The sequence below is a fragment of the Genypterus blacodes genome, unplaced genomic scaffold, assembly GCF_046128005.1.
Source record: "Genypterus blacodes isolate CSIRO-AG114 ecotype Tasmania unplaced genomic scaffold, CSIRO-AGI_Gbla_v1 ptg000438l_1, whole genome shotgun sequence".
Lineage (NCBI taxonomy): Eukaryota > Metazoa > Chordata > Actinopteri > Ophidiiformes > Ophidiidae > Genypterus > Genypterus blacodes.
In genome coordinates this window covers 1,238,744-1,258,811 of record NW_027467208.1, presented here as the reverse complement: position 1 = coordinate 1,258,811, position 20,068 = coordinate 1,238,744, and the positions used below count along the sequence as shown (strand labels likewise).

Here is a 20,068-nt window from a genome sequence, read left to right as displayed (position 1 = left end):
TAGGATTTTACACATTTTCCAACACCAAATTCAAGTCCCTTTCAAGCATTTCCAACAACTTATGGCTGTGGTATATTAACTATGTACACAGTTAATATAATAACACTGTATATTAACTATGTACACATAGTTAATATATCTATAATAATTATTTCACATTAAATCAGATGTTATTGTGCTTTTATCTACCCAAATTAGGTTTAGTGAGAGTCACAGGAGATTTCTCACTGGAGTTCACCCTGAAATGGGCTCAGCTGTGTGACCGTTAGTCAGAGTGCCTCAGACAATAGAAGTGTGTCCACAATACTAATGGAAAACCTGATTTGTTTGTTTAAGGTGATTTAATATTTGTTCCACTGTGTTGAGTAGATCCACAATGAAAGTAATCTGTGTACAATCAGAGGCTGTTTAAAGATGGTCTGATATTATCTTAAGAAGCCTGACTGATCTGATCATTTCTTTACTATAAAGTTGGTTCAGAATTCCAAACAGAATGTAGCATACTTGAGAGAAACATTGCATTTCCACGTTTATTTACATTATATCAGGTGTTACAATAAAATTCCTTGCCACCATTAATTATAAATACACCATTTCAAACAAGGCTTGATAACTCTCATAAAATACATCCTTCAAACCCTTTGCAATGTAATACCAAAAAAAATGCTTTAATGGATACAACTATTTCATTTTTTGCACCTTTAAATGTTAGTAAATCATGCAAAGCAGAATCATAGCAAAAATAAAATGACACAGATAAGATGTGTTGCATTACAGAGGAAAATCATCAAAACAACTATTTGTGGTGGTAAATACAAATACTGGAACTGGTGGCAAAGCTTTAAGATCTTATTCAATGAAATGTTATTTAATGGCTTTCTGTTATTATAGTGCTCTAAACAGCAATATACAGTACATACGTATATTACCTGTGTTAAGAATCCCACCAGAGGAGAGAAAACATTAAAATATTACAGCTATTACACATTCAAACCACACACTTGAGCCCTGTGTGACTACCAGAGTTTGACATTGACATATTAAAATGAGAATGTGGCATAGTTGGACTGACAACACAGTAATTGTATAATTTAGAGCTGAGGGTGGCGTTTCTCTTTCAGTCATGCATCAGTCAGTTTGCTGTTTCACCACTGCACTGCCTGACTACACAGTATACTTAGCATCCCACCATTGTGTTAAACAGTAATTTGCAGGCACTTACAAAGCATAGCTCAGGTCTTTAAAGGAGCTGAAGATTAAATACGAGTTTCAGAATGATCCACTGCTTTAAGGTATCTGAGGAAACATCCACATGAGTGCCACTGGATTCTGGAAGACATCTAAGGGGAGAGCTTCAAAGGAGATGAAGAGTGAAGACTGTCTGAAAAAAGACAAGACAACAGTGGAGAAGAGAGTTAGGACTGTGCAGACGGCTTTGTGACACAAACACACCTGTAGCTTCACATTTAAATATAAGATGCAGGAACATTCACTTTGACTTACATGTGTGAAGTGTCTGGAGAGGCGGGGGCATGACGTCTTGAGGTGTTAATAGTCCAAAGCTGCTAGATTGAGTTTATGGCGACATAATCCTTCTATTTGAGAGAGTTGCTCATGGTTATGCAAGTCCAAGTTTCATAACTGACAATTAGGAATGGAGTGGCGCTCAGATATTCGCAGAGTATCTTCCTGACTGTAGTCGAGTGGAGAAAGGTTTGGCATTCTTAAAGCAGAGACTCTTAGTGTTATTAATCTTCAGGCGACTCCTTATTCTGCTCTGCAGAGTGGCAATTCTCTTATCAGAACTATTCTTTAACATTCAGAAATATACACATATACAGAAAACTCAGTTTGACAGTTGTGTCTGTAAACCCAATGTGTTTGCCTTTAACAATCAGATTTACTAAAACCAGCACTTTCAGTTACACTGAAGCAAAAGAGTAAATCAAATTTGACTTGATGGAGCGCTAAATGTTTATGCAGTTTGAAAAAAAATGTACATTTGAAACTTTTCTAAAGATATTCTAAATAAAAAAACATGTAAGCAACATCTTATAATACGTAAAATAAGATAAAATAGCAAAGATGTCAGCATACCTCCAAAAAAAATGTGAAATATACAATCAACTAAATTGCTTAATGTGTAATTAAATATAATCTTGTAAGAACCACATGCAGAGCAGAATACAGGGAGTCTTCATTCCATAGAGAATGAGGCATCTGGTGGTTTTATTGTCTTTCCCTTAGACAATCTTTCCTTGACTTTGCCGTTGAAACTGAAGCGCTCAGTATCGACGGCTATAGCTTGGTGAACTGTAGGAGGAGGAAGAGAAGGTTGTTGTGAAACTTGACCCCGTGGCATCAAAGCTACCTCTCCGAGAGCCGGACCTGGAACCGGTCCTGGAGCTGGACCGTGACCCAGCACCAGAGCCTGTCCCGCTGACGCTGTAGGGACTGTAAAGGCCTTTGCTAGACTGAGACGAGGCCTCCAGTAGTCTCAGACCGGTGCCCTCTTCTATCATGCTTCTTTCCATGGCGTCCTTGTAGGATATCTTCAGCTTGGTTTTAGGACATGTGAGGTATTTGGAGTATGCGCTGACGTCTCTGAGCTTCTGTGCAGTACGTGCATCCAGAGTGCCCTTCGTCACCGCCTCGTCTATCTGGACTCTGCCGCTGGCCTCGGGTTCGATTAACCCACCGGTCAGATACTGGACCTCCAGGAAGCGTTGTCCGGCCTCATAGTACAGCCAGCCTTTCTTCAGGGCTTGGGCTGCTGACATTTTGTTTTTTGTCCTGGGATCCTCAAATCCGTTGTAAGCTTTCTGGGCCAGACTGATGCGGTCCACCATAATTTTATCCACCAGTCCTTTCTCCATCGCATCTGCAACTGAGAATTTCTCTCCTGTGTTTGGGTCGATGATGCCTCCAGTGCAGGCCTGAGCTTCCAGCAACCTTTGACCTGTGATGTTGTCCACAAGGTTTCTGTGTATGGCTTCTGTAACAGACACCTTCTCCAGCGTGTCCGTGTCCAGGATTCCAGCCACAGGGCCCGTCTCCTCTGTCGGGTCGTTCCATGTGGTTGCTGGGGTTTTGATAGTGGGCACTGGACTCATGGTGTAAGAGGAAGAGGAGCCAAATGAGGATGACCTTGACCTTGATCCGCTCGCATTTCCAGACAGCATGTCTGCAAACTCTGTGATGGCCAGAGTTCCTGCCCTGTATTGATCCAGGGCGGACTTGTCAATGAGGCCCTTTGAGATTGCATCATCAATGTCATATTGCCGACCGGACCTTCTGTCGGTGATCATGGACTTCACAACTCCATCTGACGAGGTGATGGTAATTTCCTCCCATTCACACTCCTGTTCAGCGAGCTCCAGGTAGGTCTGGTGATCAATAAGTCCTTTGTTATACGCCTCATACACGGACATCTCTTTGCCTGTTTCAGGGTCGACGATGACGACTCGGCGTTTGCGCACAGATGACTTTGATGACGTCTTCCTCTCTCGCTTCTTCTCTTTGAGCAGCAGGAGAGCGAGTCCTGTTTCTGGGTCTATCATACATCTCTCCATCAGGCCCAGGTAGGTGAGGTTTTCCTCAGTGTTGGGGTCAAAGAAGCCCTTTGTGTCATCAGATGGATCGGTGAGGATGTGATTCATCTCCTCATCAAACAGCCCACGTTCATAAGCTGTCTCCACGGGAAGTCTGTGGCTCTCCTCTGGGTCGATAATTCCACCTGTAGCGATTTGAGCTTCTAGGAGACGGATGCCATGGTCTTTAAGAATGAGACCCTTCTTCATTGCTTGGAACAGAGAGATGACCTTGCCGGAGTAAGGGTCCTTGTAGCCTGTTACAGCACGCTCAGCAGAGAGGAGTTTGTCTTTAAACTCAGGACCAACAATTCCCATTTTAACAGCTTCTGCAACATTTAGCTTCAGGTTCTTAATCGGGTCAATCACATATCCTGTTGCTGCTTGAGCCTCCAGAAGCTCAAAGGCAGTTCCTGGTCTGATCATGTTCTTCTTCATTGCTTGGTAAATAGACAAACGATCTTTGCTTGATTCTACGAACACGCCGGCAATACAGCTGGCCCCCTCCAGGTACTTCTTCACCTCTCTGCTGACCTCCTCCACTGTAATGAGACCCTCTGTGAGGTCATTGTAGGTCTTCTGGTTGATAATCTGAGAACGAAGCAGCTGATCGATGGTGATTTGCTTTCTGAGACCCTTGAAGAGGAGCTTTCTGTCTGCCAGGGAGAGGAGCCGCATGCCACTTTCTTTGTCCACTTTGCTTCTCTTCAGGAGCTGAGCGTAGGACTGCTGGTCATCTGTGATTGGGTCGGTGTAACCTTGCACGTCTCCGCTCGGTTCAGATATTCTGTCCATTGTCTCCTTATTGATGTAGCCGCGTTGCATGGCGACATCTGTGGGCAGGCGGAAGTAGTATTCAGGATCCATTAACCCACCAGTGGAGTTCTGGGCCTCTAACAGCCTCAAGGCATAATCTTCTGGAATGAGGTCTTTTTTCATGGCCTGGAAAAGTGAAATGACTTTCCCGCTGTACGGGTCCTTGTAACCTGTCACTGCTCTCTCAGCTGAGAGAAGCTTGTCATGGATTTCAGGACCCACCAGCCCCTTGCGCACAGACTCGTCGACTGTTAGAAGTTCGTCTTTCACCGGATCGATCATGAATCCGGTCGCTGCTTGAGCCTCCAGCAGTTTCAGAGCTATTTCTGGCTTAATCATTCCACTCTTCATAGCCTGATAGATGCTTATCTTGGGAGGATTGACTGACATGATTCCAGCTATGCAGCCAGTTCCAAAGAGGTACTGTTTGACTGAGGGCATCTCCATCACCTCACGGATGGTGATCTTCTCTTGTTTCAGCAGGTTGTACGTCTGTAAGTCAATAATTCGAGCACTGTAGAGCTCCTCAATGGTGACTCTTCTCCTGATGACATCACAGGACATGCTTTGCTCTACCTTTAGAATTTCCCTTTGTTCAATGATTTCAATGATGATGATCAGCATCCTATCCTTTGTGATCTGACCCAGGCGGTACTGTTCCATGAGGCGCCGCCTTTCCTCTTCTGGAAGCATGTTTGAGTTCATGACCTCCCAAATGGTCATGGTCTTTCCTGCAAAGCTCTTATGAGGGACGTCAATCTGAGTGTTTGCTAATTCAGTTTGGGCTTGCTCCTCTGTGCACTGATAGGACTTCTCCACAGGAGCAGGAGCTTCAACCTGAGCCATGGGCAGGTAGCAAAGACCTGAGGTGGGATCTTTCACACACTTCTCTAACAGATGCTTGTATGTAACACTTTCATTGGAGGTGGGATCAGTGAAGCCTTTAATGTCGCCTGAAGGTTCTTTGAAAGACTTTGTCATCTGTTTAGTGAAATAGCCACGTTGAATGGCCACATCGCTGGGAACACGATGGCTGCAGACTGGATCAACAATGCCTCCTGTGGAAAACTGGGCCTCTAGAAGAGGAATAGCGTGTTCCCGGAGAACAAGCTCTTTCTTCATGGCTTGGAAGAGGGCAATCTTATTTCCTGTGTATGGATCTTTGTATCCAGTCACTGCCTTTTCAGCTGAGAGAAGTTTCTCGTGGTACTCTGGGCCAACAATGCCAACCTTCACTGCATCATCTACAGAATGCTTCTGATTTTTGACTGGATCAATGATGAAGCCAGTTGCAGCTTGGGCCTCCAGCAGAGCCAGACCAGTGTTTGGAAGCAAAACATTCTTCTTCATTGCTTGATAGATGCTGAGTTTCTCCTTTGAGTCTCCCAAACTGATGCCTGCAATGCAGTCTGTACCTTGTAAGTACTTCTTGACCATGTCAGTGTCACTAATTTCTTTTGGAGTCTTTTTACCTTCTTGGAGTTGGTCGAATGTTTTCTTATCGATGATGTTGGAGTCGTGAAGTGAGCTTGCAGTGACAGGTGCTCTAAGGCCTTCAAAGGGGGCTTCCTCCTTTGGTTTGTCCTCTTTTTCTTCAACCATTGTGACTACAATTGTTATCAACTTTTCAATTGTTACGTGTCCCATTTTGTACTGACGGATCAACTCTATCCTCTGCTCCTCTGTGATGTATTCAGAGTGGATGATCTCCCAGATTGTGACTTTCCTCCCTTTGTAAGGTCCAAACTCCAGCTCCATGGTTGCCTGGTTCAAGGCTTCCTTTGTCTTGGCCTCTGTAGCCTTGTGGTCTTCTTTAGGCTTTGAGGCTTTCTTAGACAGTGGAAGCAAAGGGAGTCCAGACTCTTTGTCTGTCACACATTTATCCATGAGCTGTGCATAGGTGGCATCCTGTTGTGTGTTTGGATTATAAAAGACCTTTGTTTCGTCAGTGTTCTTGTTCAGCGTCTTGCCCATTTCCTCATCGAAATATCCACGCTTACACGCAACCTCATGCGGGACACGATAGCTCTTCATGGGGTCAATGATCCCACCAGTTGCGAGTTGAGCCTGAAGGAGTCGGATGCCGTGGTCTTTCTTTATCAGGCCTTTGCTCATGGCTTCAAACAGAGAGACAGTTTTCCCCGTGTATGGATCTTTGTAGCCGCTGACAGCTCTCTCTGCAGACAGAAGTCGTTCATGCAGCTCCGGGCCGACAAGACCGGATTTAACCGCCTCGTCAACGGTGACCTTCTCATTTTTCACGGGGTCAACCACAAAGCCAGTTGCTGCTTGAGCTTCGAGAAGGTTGAGGGCAGTTTCCGGGGAGAGCAACTCTTTCTTCATGGCTTGATAGAAGGGCATTTTCTCCTTGGTGGAGTCGTTCATCAGCCCGGCGATGCTGGGCGTTCCTTGCAGTGCTTTCTTCACAGGCTCCATCTCAGACATCTCTTTGATTGTCACCTTGCCATTACTCAATTTATTGAACAAGTCTTTGTTGATAATCTTGGCCTCTAAAAGTTCACTTGCTGTGACTGAAGTCCTCAAACCGTCGAACACATTGTCCTTGTTCTTCTCCTTGTCGTCAACAACAGTAATGACTATTTTGATAATCTTCTCCACTGTGATCTTGCCGGTCCTGTACTGGCGAATCAGCTCCCTTCTTTGTTCTTCTGTGAAATACTCTGAATTGATGACTTCCCAGATGGTGACAGTTTTCCCTTTGAACCGTCCAAAAGGCAAAACGACGGTGGACGTACTGAATATGTCTTTGGTCTCCATGTCTGTGAACGTTCTCTCACTTTGAGCAGCTTTCTCCGTCACTGGTAGGATGAGCAGGCCCGTCTCTGCATCCTTGGTGCATTTCTCCAGCAGTTGTTTGTAGGTGAGCTGCTCCTGAGTGCTGGGCTCTATGAATAACTTGCAGTCATCAGTGGGATCGGCGAGCTTCTTGTTCATGTCTGCATCAAACTGACCCTGCTTGTAGGCTGTCTGAAGGGGGACCCTGTGACTGTGTATGGGGTCAACGATTCCACCAGTTGCAAGCTGCACATCCAGGAATTTTGTGGCCTGTTCTTTGTCCACAAGTCCCTTTTTCATGGCTTCAAAAAGGGAGATTCTGGCTCCGGTGTATGGATCTTTGAAGCCAGTGGCTGCTCTCTCAGCAGAGAGCATTTTGTCATGCAGCTCCGGGCCAATCAGCTCTTCCTTAACGGCCTCGTCTACAGAGAGCATTTTGTTCTTCACTGGATCTACAATGTACCCAGAAGCAGCTTGAGCTTCCAGGAGCATGGTGGCGGTGTTGGGGCTGATTTTGTTCTCTGTCATGGCCTGATAAACGCTCATTTTCTCTTTAGAAGGAGTCAAGACCCCTCCGACGCAGCTCTGGCCTTTCAGACACGCTTTGACTTTGTCATTCTTTCCCAGCTCTTGCACGGAGACTTTTCCCTTCTTCAACTTGTCGAATTCCTTTTTGGTCAGGACGCCAACCTCCAGGAGCCTTTCAGCCGGAACCTTCTCCCGAATGCCATCAAAAGCAAATGGAGACCCTCCATCTTTCTTCACTCCATCCACAGCTTCAGAGCCGTTGAAAACTTTCTTTGTTGTTACTACCATTTTCGCGGCGATCAGCGGCTCAGCCTTGATGGCTGTGGCTTCTTTTGAAGCGACTTCCAGGTTCTGCAGCTTCTCTCTCAGCTTTTTGTTTTCCTCCTCCAGGAGTTTCTCTTGTTCCAGCCTTCTCTTCTCCAGCTCCTCCATTTCCTTCTGCTTGTTTTTCATGTCGGCCTCGGCATCCTTCTGCTTTTTCACCGCCGCGTCCATGATGGCCTGAAGTTTCTTCTTCTCCTCCTCCATTAGCTTGTGTTGTTGCTCTTGTTGATCCTTCAGAGCTTTGGCCTTCTTCACTTCGTCCTCAAACTGTTTCTCTAACCTCTTCTTCTCTTCTTCAATGCCCTTCTCTCTTTTGAGCAGCAGCTCCTTCTCTGAGAGGAAAGACTGCTGCAGAAGAGCCTTCTCTTGTTTCATTTGTTCTTGTTGAGCATTCGCCATCTATTTAGGAAAAGAAGAGGTAAGTAAGTAAGTAAATCAAATCTGTCAATTATCACACAATGCCTGCACATTATTATTACATAAAAGCAGAGAAACATCAAAATGTGTACATAATGTGTAAAATACTGTTATTTTAAACGACATTCATATAAATTGCAGGTTCAGTTACTTTGGGGCTCTGCAATTTACATAAAAGGTTGTGTTTCAACAGTAGTTAGTGTGTTTAAAGGATTATGTTAATTGTCAGACTTGTATCTGTGTTCATTCATGTCACAGTACCTCTTTGGACTTATTCTGAAGGTCCTCTGCCTGCTTCTTCAGCTTCTCTCTCTCCTTCTCCAGGTCTGCGATGGCGTTCTTTAAGTCATCGGCCTCTCTCGTGCTCTGCAGCCTCTGTGTCTCCAACTTCTCCACGACTGTCACTGACGTTTGTTTCTCCGTCTCTTGGAGTCGCACCCGGATTTCGTCGGCTTGTTTCTTGAATTTCTTTGCCTCCTCGTCAGCTTTGGCCTGAGCGTCGCTGAGCTCCTTGACTCTTAGTTTCAGCTTCTCCGCCTCGGCCGAGACTTCCAGCTGCCTCTTGCGCTCGGCTTCTAGTGATTTCTGGAAGCCCTCTGTCTCCTTATCCAGGCGCTGCTGGATCTGTTGTTTGTCCTCCAGCAGCTTCTTTGCCTTCTCCTGCGCTTTGTCCTTCTGTTTCTGGAGCTCCTCTGCCTGAGCTTTCAGTTTGGTGGCCTCTTGGATGGCCTGCATTTTCTCCTTCAGCATCTTCTCGGCCAGCGCTCTCTGTTCAGCTAAGTCGGCCTCTGCGATCTGCCGCTGCCTGGCTGCTTCCTGAGCCTCCACGCTCAGTCTGGCTGCGTCTTCTGCCAGGCTCTTCATTTTCTCGGCTTCTTCTAAGAGTAACTTCTGCGTGCTGTCTTTGCCTTTCTGCATGAGTCGCTTGTTCTCTTGCTCTATCTGGATCTTTAGCTTCAGGAGGGCGTCCATCTGGATCTTCACTTTGGCCAGTTCATCCTCCACCTGTGCCTTTTGTTTAACGGCATCATTTACTTCTCCCTTGACCCTCTGGAGCTCCTCATCCAGCACAGCTTTCTGCTTATCGGTGTTCTCCAGTTGCAGTTTGATCACCGTGAGCTCCTTCTCCACCTGAGACTTCTGCTTGATCGCTTGTTCAGCCAGATTCTTGTGCTTGGCCATCTCTTTATCCGCCTGCTGTTTCTGCTCCAGAGCTTTGGCCTCTGCTGCTGCTCGCTTGGAGGCCTCGTCCTCGGCTTCCTTCCTCGACTTCTCCGCGTCCTTCTGAGCTTTGGCCTGTTTCGCAGCTTCATCCTCTGCTGACTTCTTCTGTTTTTCAGCCTCCTTGGCTTTTTGACGGAGCAGCGCAGCCTCACTCTCTGCTTTCTCTTTGGCGTTCTCGGCTGCTTGTGCAAGTTTCTTGGCCTTCTCAAACTCCTCCCTTAGCTTCTCCTGTGCAAGGATGTCTTCTTTGTTCTTACTGAGGACATCTTGAGCTTTCTGCTCTGCAGAGCTGCATTTCTGCGCTGCCTCTTTGGCTAGAACGACCTGCTTGTCTGCCTCTTTCTCAGCTTTGTCTTTCTGCTTGTTTGCGTCGGACGCTTTCTTCTTCAGACGCTCCACTTCCTCCTGAGCAGCTTTGCATTGGCGAGCTGCCTCTTCCTCTGCTGCAGTGATCCTCTTCACTTTCTCCTCAGCCTCTTTCCTCCTCTTCTCCTCCTCTGCAGCGAGTTTCTTCAGTTTCTCTGCTTCTCCCTCAGCTTTCACTTTGCTCTTCTCTGTCTGCTCTGCGACGCCCTTTAGTTTCTTTAACTCCTTCTCCAGATCAGACTTGTCCTTTGATGCTTTCTCAAAGTTGATCTTAATGATGTAGATTTCCTCTTCAACCACCTTCTTTTGCCTCAGAGTTTCTTCCACCATTGTCTTTTGTCTGCCTAACTCAGAATCAGACGAGTTCTTCAGCTGACAGATTTTCTCCTCGATGTCTTGCTTATGCTGAGTGGCCTGATCCTCCAGCAGCTTCCTCTGATAGGCTTCTTCCTCCGCTTTACGTTTCAGCCTTTCATTCTCGGCTTCTTTAGCCTTCAGAGCGATCTCAGCTTCGGTTTTCAGGCGAGTCGCCTCATTGATGGCAGCCAGTTTTTCCTTGAGTATTTTCTCGGCCTCAGCTCTTTGGCGAGCCGCCTCATCCTCGGCGATCTGCCTCTGCTTCTTCGCCTCCTCAGCCACGGATCTCAGCCGGGCCGCTTCCTCAGCCAGCTGCTTCATTTTCAGGACCTCAGATTCGAGGAGCTGCTTGCTCTTTTCTGTGTTTGACAGAGTCTGCTTCTCAGCGCTCAGCTTCATCTGAAGCAGAGCATCCATTTCACTCCTGACCTTACTCAGCTCATCCTCCAGCTGTTTCCTCTGCTTTTCAGCGGCGTTCACCTCGTTCTTCAGACGGTGGAGCTCATCATCTAACAGGCCTCTCTGCTGCTCTGCATGGTCAAAGTCAGCCTTTAAGCGGATGCATTCTTGTTCGGCAGAGAGCTTCTGGTGGGCTATTTGTTCAGACATTTTCCTTTGTTTTTCCAGCTCCTTCTCTGCATTCTCCTTTTGTTTCAGCGCAGCTTCTTCAGCCTTTGCCTTTTTCTTAGCGTCGCGTTCGGCCTCCACCTTCTGCCTCTCTGCTTCTTCCTGAGCCTGGCTCTTTTTCTGGGCTTCCTCCTCGGCTTGAAGCCTCAGGCGGAGAGCCTCGTTGGCCTTCTGTCTCCATGTTTCAAGCTCTTTTTCTGCCTGCTGCCTGGCTTTGTTTGCTTCATCTTGTTGTTTTCTGAGTCGCTCGGCTTCCTCTTGCAGCTGGAGGACAGTGCCCTGCTCTTTCTTCAGCGATTCCTCAAGTTTGCTTGCCTTTTCGTTGAATGACATGGCTGAGCTTTGCAGCTGTGTGATGGCAGACTTCTGTGCCACCTCCTCCACCACCTTGATCTGCCTCTCTTTCTCCTGCTCAGCCTGTTTCATGCGCCTCTCCGCCTCCTCAGCTTGCATTTTGAACTTCTGCAGATCATCCATCGCTTTCTGTTTTTGCTTGGCAGCGTCCTTTTCTGCCTCAGATTTACGTTTCAGCTCATCTTCAGCGTTCTTCTTTTTCTGAGTCTCCTCGGCCACCTGCTTGCGGAGCCTCTCTGCCTCCTCCTGAGCAGCTTTCCTCAGCTTCTCTGCATCGGTGGCTTTGTCTCTCAGCTGCTGTAACTCAGTCTCGGCCGTGAATTTCTGCTTCATTGTCGTCTCTAACTGGATTCGAATGATGTGGATCTCTTCCTCTATCCTGGTACGACTGACTAGTGCCTCCTCCAGCTGCTGATTCTTGGACTTGATCTCTTGATCTGACAGGTCCTTGAGGTGGTGCAGCTCCTGCTGGATGTTCTTCTTCTGTTTTTCAGCATCCACTGCAACATCTTGCCTCTTGCTGGCCTCCTCTCTCATCTTCAGCTTCAGCTCCTGGGCTTCTTGTTCTGCTTTGGCCACAGACTTGGCATGAGCCTCTGCTAGCTGTTTCTGTTTATCTAACTCAGCCTGCATCTCTGCCAGCTTTCTCCTCTCCTCTTCTTTGAGTTTTTCAGAAGCTTTCTGCATTAGTAGAAGTATAGAGGGAGTAAAGGGAATTGAGAGACTGTTAGGGGTTACGGAATAAATATTCAGTATCTAAGTTGTTATAAAACATGTAGATACATAGAAATGTAAATACATGGCAACATGTTACAGCAAATAATGTACAATTATTTTTAAACTAGAGGAGATAGTGTATTGGGAAATGCTTGTCATGTTCATCAAATGTATGGCACACAGAATGAGACTTTACTCCACAACACACCACAGCACTACACTTTGGTTTCATGCATTTGAGCCGTTTGGATCGATGTTACAGCCTGTATAGTTTCCTTTAGTGTGTGAGTGTGTAATGCCTGGTCACATTTGACAATACAACTGGCTTTGGAGACTTTAAAGGCTAATTACAGATAACAGGAAGTTATGTGTCAATTATACTTAATCGAATTCCGATCGATGACTTTGACATAATTCAGTCACTCTTTCATATCCGGGTCTCAAGATGTCAAGTTGTGAAAAGTAATTAGAAGAGATAAGCAGGGAGTAAATAATGAGCAGCATGCAGAATGTGATCAGCAGAGTGGAAGTGAGCAGGAAACACAAAACTAAATGAAAGTGATAAGGCGATGGAACCACAGCAAGGTTGGAATCACAATATTGGAATTCAGAGGCATCATCATCAGTGTGGAGCCTCCTCACAGTGATGCAGCAGACACAGACAGAGCACAAAGAGAGCTTGAATTAGAGTGCTGATCACATGAATGAGCACCAATCCAAGAGCAAGTTGTTTTGCTTCTGACGACATTGCAGGTAAATGTCAACATTTGTCCTGAATTCTTCATGAAAGTAATGGAACATGTGACTGATACTTTAAAGGAAGGTTCCATGTTGTGTTCACAAACGTAACAAAATCCTGGATCGTCGTAAATAGTAAATAGGTTTTTTATTGAACTTGAAATGGTTGTGTTGCATTTTTGAGAAGATTGAAGCAATGTGTCGAAAAGCTAGAAAAGCTGTTTTTACACCAGCACAGCAACAAAACGGGAACTTGTGCCAATATACTCCAGATAAAAGAATGTAAAGAATGAACCTCCCTTTAATTGTATCAAGACAAGTGTCTGATGCAGCGAGGAAAGGATTTGGACTCAGGAGGGAGCTGTGGAAGTTACCTGCTGCTTTGGGAGTTAACTCATCTCTTAAGCGTGTGATTAATATTCGTCATGACAAAGCACTGGCAGGCAGATCAAAGGACCAAACACAATACAAAGTTAGAAAAGAAGGAGAGCGGGAAAAAAAGCAAAAGAGGCTCGTTTGGAAAATAAAGATATCTGGGGAGAGGCAGAGTGAAGCCTTCAAATCACACCTGGGAGTGATTTCAAGAGGAAAACAAGAGGAACAGACCAAATCAAAGCAGTTAGACAAGCAGGAGGAGAATGTGACTGAACTAAGGGACTGAGTCGAATGTGAGACACAGTGTGGAAATGAGATGTGACTTGAGTAAAAACACTTTGTCCCACGTCCCATCGCTCTAAACAGACGTGCGCTCTCATTATTTACACATTTTGAGTGCCAACATTTTAGAATTGTTGATGACAAATGATTTCCCATACAAGGATCAATAATAGGCAGGAATGTTTGAGTTAGTGGGGGATTGAAGTTGTTTGCTTTCCCTTCTGTCAGATCATAGGTGGTCAGATCAGGTGTAATTACCTCATCGTCCTCCAGGCGGCGCTGTGTCTCTGTGATGAACTTGATGTACTGGCTGGTGAGAGTCATCAGCTCACTGTAGCGGGTTCTCAGAGTGACGTACTGAAAGAGACACACAGAGCGGAGACGAGCGCTTTAACTGGTGTGTACTTGTGGAGGCTCGTCCCAGGTGACGCTCGGGGACAATATTTTGATCGTTACTGCATGCGGCGAACGAGCCTACCTCCTGGATGATGTTGTCAGACGCACACTCCATTTTGGTTTTCTTCAGAGGAGAGGCTATGGGATCCTGCAGGGCTTTGTAGGTCACAAGCTGAAGCTCGCAATCCTGAAAGAGAAAGGACGGAAGATGGAGACAACTTGAGTCACACTGAGGGTAAGGTTGATTTGATTTTGGTGAAGCTGATGATGTCATGACTTACCTTCACTGCATCAATGTAGGCCTTTGCATGTTTCTGGCAATTTTCCACTTTCTCATTGTTTTGCTCGATCTCTTCCAGGAGTTTCTGTAAATGTAAATGTAAATGTTACGCCCATCTAGTGCTACTGACTTCATATGTGGGCGGAGTAACATGTGGCGATGAAGCAGTGCTCCATCTTGGAAACAACAAACTCTCCATAAGTGTAACCAGAGAGGAACGTACCTTCTCTTGTGCCAGCTGCTCCTTGAGAGCCTTGCTGTCTCCTATGGGCACCGCCTGAATCTTCTCCTGCCTCTGCTTGGCTTCGGCCAGCCAGAGGATGAGCCAGTCGTAGCTCTGGCGGTAGGAGTGCATGTGGCGCCCGAGGAGATCCAGCTCCCTCTGCCTGGCGTCGATCTGAGCCAAGACGATCTGCCAGCGCTCCAGCAGGCTGCTGACCAGCTGGCGGTAATGTTCCAGCTCGGAGTCGCGCTCGCTGTGGATCCGGGTCATCTTGTCGTTGATGGACGTCGCCTTCTTCAGCTCGTCCTGCAGGCGGTTGAATACGGCCTGGTCGGCTTCTGCTTCAGCACGCATCGCCTGTCAGACGAGAGAAAGGGAGGCGACATCGCTTTAATGCCCCTGCAGTCAAGTTTAACGCAAATAAGCTGGTCAGAGTTGAACAGGAAGTACCTTCAGCTGATTGCGGTAGTTCTCCACCTCCTTCTCATCTGTTGGAACTTTACTGACATCACATAACCGAGTCTCATAGCTCTTCAGCGTGTCCTCTGCATCTTTGGTGTTCCGGATCACAACATCAAAGGTCTTCAGCCTGAAAGAAAGAGTTCTGTAAGCCCAAAGACACAGAAACAGATCCACCAGTAAGCATGTAGAGGCTAAAGAGCTCACTTGTCCAGGTAGACAGAGGACAGGCCGTAGACGTGGTCCATCTTCTTCAGCGTGAGGTCCAGTTCAGAGCGCAGCATGGGGCCAGAGTTGGTCTGCTGAGTAGAGGCCAGCATCTCCTCCGTCTTCTCAGCCATGGAGTTCAGATCTTTCCTCAAAACCTCCAGCTCCGACTGAACTTTCTGTCGTCGGCATAAAAAAAGGAAGATGACTTGTTGAATATTATTTGCGTGGCCTAGAACATGTAAAGCCATTAGGGGTGTTGGTCTCCATGGAAACATATTCATCACAGGTTTTCCTTACCATTTGCTCGGCCGTCTTCATGGCGCAGGCTTTGAGTGGCTCCTTGTCCACGGGCTGGCGGAGGCGCGTGACTGTCCGGTTCTCACAGCCCTCCAGCCTCAGACGGAGGTCCTTGATCTTGGTCAGGTAAGTCATGCACATGGACTCATCCTGCTCGCCTGGTTGGGTCAAATATTACGATTAAGAACGCCAAGTCTGGATGTAGATCGTGTTAGTCCGAGTCAGCTTCTGCTCTAAATACCATAAAGCCTCTAGTATTAATAAGTGATATAGTGATTAAAGATTGATTGATTGATTGTTGATTAAGTGATTGGTTCAGTCTAAACAGGTTGATTCATACTGACATGAATGTGGTCTGTATGTTGTAACAGTTTAACCTCTATATGTCAGTAATAATTAGACAAACGTTCTGTAAATGCATTCATCTTAGTTAAGCAAACTCTTACTGCACATGACAAAGTTGTTACTTCATGCTTGATTGGTTCCGTGTTAATCATCGTTTGTATTGATTAGGTAACGCACAGTGATCATCATTCAGAACATCTACAGTGGTGCCATGACAACCGTGCACAGAAACCAGAAGGCAACCATGAGTGAAGTTGGGATATCAAAATCAGTCAAGGGTGATGATTGAGTTAATGAGGTGAAATGGAACGTGACAGCACGACAGGCCTCAGCACACACACACACACCAATACACGCACTGATCATCAGCCAATCAGAAGCTGCTACATCAGGAGCTATGACTGAATCTCCTTACCTCCTGTGGGAGCCACATATCCTGTAAGGTGAATTCAACAGTCAGCGTTTATACACACGGCGATGACAATGACTTGGTGACAAATTGTGACCATCTAAACCTCCTCAGGCCACGTTTTGGCGATGAAAAATGAACCGGCGTTGATGTTTAACATGCAGTAACGCCCCTGTTCTCCCTCCAGCCGTACACTACCTTGCTCTGCAGTGCTGACCAGCTTGTTGTAGTGCTGGTTGGACGTGTTGTAGCTGGACTCCACCTGCATGCGGTCCTCTGCGCCGAACATCTCAGAGTCCTGGCTGTCTCTCAGGAAGTCCTGGTAGTGCAGCTCCAGGTTCCTGAGTGCCAGCCTGTACTCCTCCACCTTCAACGTCCTGAACTGCAGCGGGGCAAAGAGGCAGAACAACAATGTGTAACTCAAACCTTTAGAACAGCGGAGCAGCACTGTCCGCCATCATCCGTATAGATGTTTCCCTCTAATATTTGGGTGTTGTTACCATGGTGATGTTCCAGGTTTTGATGATGTGTATGTCTCTCATCAAGTACTGCCAGGACAGCAGGCTCTTCATGTCCACAAACATTGTCTGCCACATCACCATCAGCCTCTGGAGGTTCCCATCCAGCCTGAGGGGAGAGATGAGTGTGTGAGTGTGTGTGTCCCTTTATTCATGCATTGTTCTGTATCGTCATCCTAACTTGTCTGATGTTTGGTTGCATAGTTCCGATAGATGTCAGATAAGGCTCTGCTCACCCAGCGACACCGTTGATGGCGTCTTTGTTGGTGGGGGGAATGAGGAAGCAGATGGACGGCACAATCGCCTCGCTGCCTTTATCATTCAGCACCCTCCACTTGTAGGGCTGAGAGTTGTTCAGCAGGGCGCACTCATCCCCTCTGTGAACTGTGATCTGAAACACAGAAGGAGACACAAACTGATGCTCATATCCAACCAGGATCAGAGCTCCACCATCACCATCAAACTAAATGGGCTTATTGACCATGAAAAGCAAAAAGGTTTCCATGCCTGTAAATGATAACACATATGTTGATTTTCTTCTGTATATGGAAACATTACACCGTCCTCTTGCTCACCTCCATCTGTTTGAAGTCACAGGCGGCCTGGATGGGCAGTTTGCCTTTGATGGGGGTGGTGGGGTTACGTGGCTTCAGCTGGATGATGGTCTTGGCTCTGCGCTTCAGGCCTTCCAGGTGAGTCTTAAACTCCTGCAGCTGCTCCTTCTCGTCCTTTGAAGATCAAAAGGAAATGTAAATAAATAAACTTATCAGCCGAAATCACAAGCACAACCACCCACTTTGGGTCACACACACACACACACACACACACACAGTAGTAATAGAATGTGAGGATCGTAGCAGTGAGTATAAACCTACAGCGGAGTCCTGCAGCAGGTCCTCCAGCCGCGTCACAGTGATGGAGCGGTCGCACGAGTACTTCCTATTCATCGTGTCTTCCAGTTTTTTCATCTTTTCCTCTGCCTCTTTCACATCAGAGAAGAACTAGAGAGGGGGAAACGGAGGAGCAATGAAGCCTGGCTTGAGAGTTAAAGGTACGTTTAGGGTGACTGATTGAAGATGAATGAGTGAAGAGTTTGTAAACTGACCTGGAAGTAGGCGGCGTTTTCTTTCAGGTGGGATTCGATGCAGCAGCAAAGCTGGAGGAGCCAACTCCACTGAGTCTGCAGGGCCGCGGTGAAAGCCTGTGTGTGGAGAGAGAGAATGGTTTCACATGCTAAAAACATGATCGGAAAAGAGCAGAATACTGTGATGGAGGCTCTCTCACCTCTATGGTGTTCTTGGCAGGATGTCCGTCTCTCAGCAGTTTGTCCCCGGTTGCCTGGACGCCGTTCACCCTCTTCTCCCTGAGCTCCAGCTCTCTCATCAGGCTCTGATCCACAGCAAAAAGACACACGACCTCATCATTCTGTATCGTCACAGAGGACGGACCACTGCAGGTTTGATGCGTTGGAGTGTTATCCTACCGAGTAGTTGTCCTTCTTCACTGTCATGTTGGTGTTCCGTTCGCTCCAGTCACAGTTCACCTCCTCCTCCTCTTTTTCATTCAGCCACATCAGCTCTTTAGTCGCTGCGGAGACGAAGGCGTGCAGCTCCGTCAGGTAGCGGAGACGCCCTTTGGAGGAATTCTGCGAGGACACACACCGCAAACACACAAGATGGAGCAAATGTCCCAGGAAAGATTCATTTCTGTGGGCTCCTTCACTGCTGACTGAGGCTGTAATGCCACCATGTAGCCTCTAGGTGGAGCCTCTGCATTCACACTCATGTTTCAGCCTGATAACCTTTAACTGCCAGGGGCTAAAACGAGAACATTTTCATTGTGATTGCTCAACAATTAGACAGCTTAATGACCTTTGTAAGACTCTGTTGACGTTGGCAGGCAACTGTTTCTCTCCCCTGTAGCTTTGGTTAATCACTGTGACTGCTGAATGATAAATCGCTTTACTATCAAAAGTTTAATGTTCAAACCACAAGAGCTGCGATTGTAATTATAGTTTACGTCACGTTCACCGTGTCGGCTCAACAGCTTGCAAGAGGTGAAAGATAAATCACTTCAAGTTTACTCAGGATCAGGAAGTTTACAGTTTGCAATGGAAAACAAGCTTCCGCCCGGCTTACCACGAGTTTTCCGTACTGCAGCTCCAGTTTTCCCAGATAGTCTCGGTAAGCAGCTTTACTGGCAGGGGAGATCTGATTCTGCAGCAGAGAGAAAACATGTAAGTGCAAGTATTACATCTCTGAGAATACCAACGTAAAGTATAGATCTATGTGTGTGTGTGTGTGTGTGTGTGTGTTACATTTTACCTCATCGGCCTTCGCTCTTTCGATTTTGGAGCGGAACTCCTCCACAGACTGGTGCAGACCGCGATGGCTGCCCACCTGGGATTCCACGGTCGGCAGGTCGGAGCCCCACTCGCCCTCGTCCACCCGCCGCTGGTTCTCCTCCACCCAGCCCAGCAGGTCTTTGATGTAACGCATGGTGACCTCATCCAGCTCCGGCCGCACCCTCGCGGGGGCCTGCTGCAGGACCTGGACGGTGTGGATCTGCGTCATGGGGATCTGGGACACGGTCACACCCGACTTGAGCCTCAGGTTGTACTCGCTCCGTAGGTTCACCAGCCTCTCGTGCAGCCGGAACACTCTGAGGCCAGAGACGGGGAGGATTAATGTAGACCGACGCTTTGTTTTCACTCATTGGGCTTTGACTGAATGGTTTATTACGAACCTGCGGTACATCTGCTCAGCCTGAAGGTGGCGTCCGTCTTTGAGCAGCTGAACATCATTGAAGAGGAATCGGATCATTCCCTCCGCCTTCTCCAGATCTCCCTCCACCTCTGCTGTGTGCTGAGCAGGTTTACCCGAGTTCAGCAACCTCACGTCCTGCAACACACACACACACACATACATGAGTGACTTTGGCTTTCATACTTGATCTGAATTGATCAACCTTCCAATATGTTGATAACATCACTAAAGTGTAATGGCACATGTCCTATCACTAGAGGGCGCTAGTGAGCAGCACAGTTTAGTCCTTTATATGAGCCTCGACTTTTTATGATCCCACAAGTTCCTCCTGTGATATAATCAATAAAAAATGATAAACTGAGGCGTGCAGGGCGGGGGCGCTCCATCACAATGGCGCTCTGCTTTAGAACCCTTTAAACTTTTAAAGCCACAGGTTTGACTCTCACCGCTTGCAGCAGGCTTTCCACCTGGTTGAGCTGCTCCTCACACACCCCCGACTCCATCTGGACCTTACTGACGATCCTCTGAAGGCGCTCCAGCCTGCAGGGGGGGGGGGAGAGGGGAGGTCACAGGTTAAATATCGACTTAGGCAAGCTAAAACATAACTTACTAGAACTGGAACTAATAAATCTGTCTCATAACAGAGAAAAGACAA

At 47.0% G+C, this 20,068-nt stretch overlaps 1 protein-coding gene across 10 annotated transcripts in view; it reads right to left on the bottom strand.

Annotated features, from left to right (window-relative positions):
* Positions 1-512: 512 nt before the first annotated feature.
* The window catches only part of pleca (plectin a), a 74,508-nt gene continuing 54,952 nt past the window's right edge, over positions 513-20,068 (bottom strand). For 7 of the 10 annotated variants that reach the window (XM_076139264.1, XM_076139272.1, XM_076139273.1 and 4 more), the window contains 23 exons: positions 19,860-19,953; positions 19,394-19,548; positions 18,973-19,309; positions 18,787-18,864; positions 18,132-18,293; positions 17,933-18,037; positions 17,754-17,849; positions 17,524-17,649; positions 17,224-17,376; positions 16,885-17,039; positions 16,631-16,757; positions 16,329-16,512; positions 16,137-16,157; positions 15,377-15,534; positions 15,077-15,255; positions 14,861-14,999; positions 14,411-14,767; positions 14,189-14,272; positions 13,990-14,094; positions 13,770-13,868; positions 8,733-12,080; positions 1,504-8,453; positions 513-1,381 (listed from right to left, as the gene is read on the bottom strand). In XM_076139264.1, coding sequence (XP_075995379.1) covers positions 2,286-8,453; positions 8,733-12,080; positions 13,770-13,868; positions 13,990-14,094; positions 14,189-14,272; positions 14,411-14,767; positions 14,861-14,999; positions 15,077-15,255; positions 15,377-15,534; positions 16,137-16,157; positions 16,329-16,512; positions 16,631-16,757; positions 16,885-17,039; positions 17,224-17,376; positions 17,524-17,649; positions 17,754-17,849; positions 17,933-18,037; positions 18,132-18,293; positions 18,787-18,864; positions 18,973-19,309; positions 19,394-19,548; positions 19,860-19,953 — 12,430 coding nt within the window. In that variant the 3' untranslated portion in view covers positions 513-1,381; positions 1,504-2,285. The remainder of the gene's footprint in view (positions 1,382-1,503; positions 8,454-8,732; positions 12,081-13,769; positions 13,869-13,989; positions 14,095-14,188; positions 14,273-14,410; positions 14,768-14,860; positions 15,000-15,076; positions 15,256-15,376; positions 15,535-16,136; positions 16,158-16,328; positions 16,513-16,630; positions 16,758-16,884; positions 17,040-17,223; positions 17,377-17,523; positions 17,650-17,753; positions 17,850-17,932; positions 18,038-18,131; positions 18,294-18,786; positions 18,865-18,972; positions 19,310-19,393; positions 19,549-19,859; positions 19,954-20,068) is intronic. The other 3 variants (XM_076139265.1, XM_076139267.1, XM_076139271.1) reach the window with 1 other exon arrangement.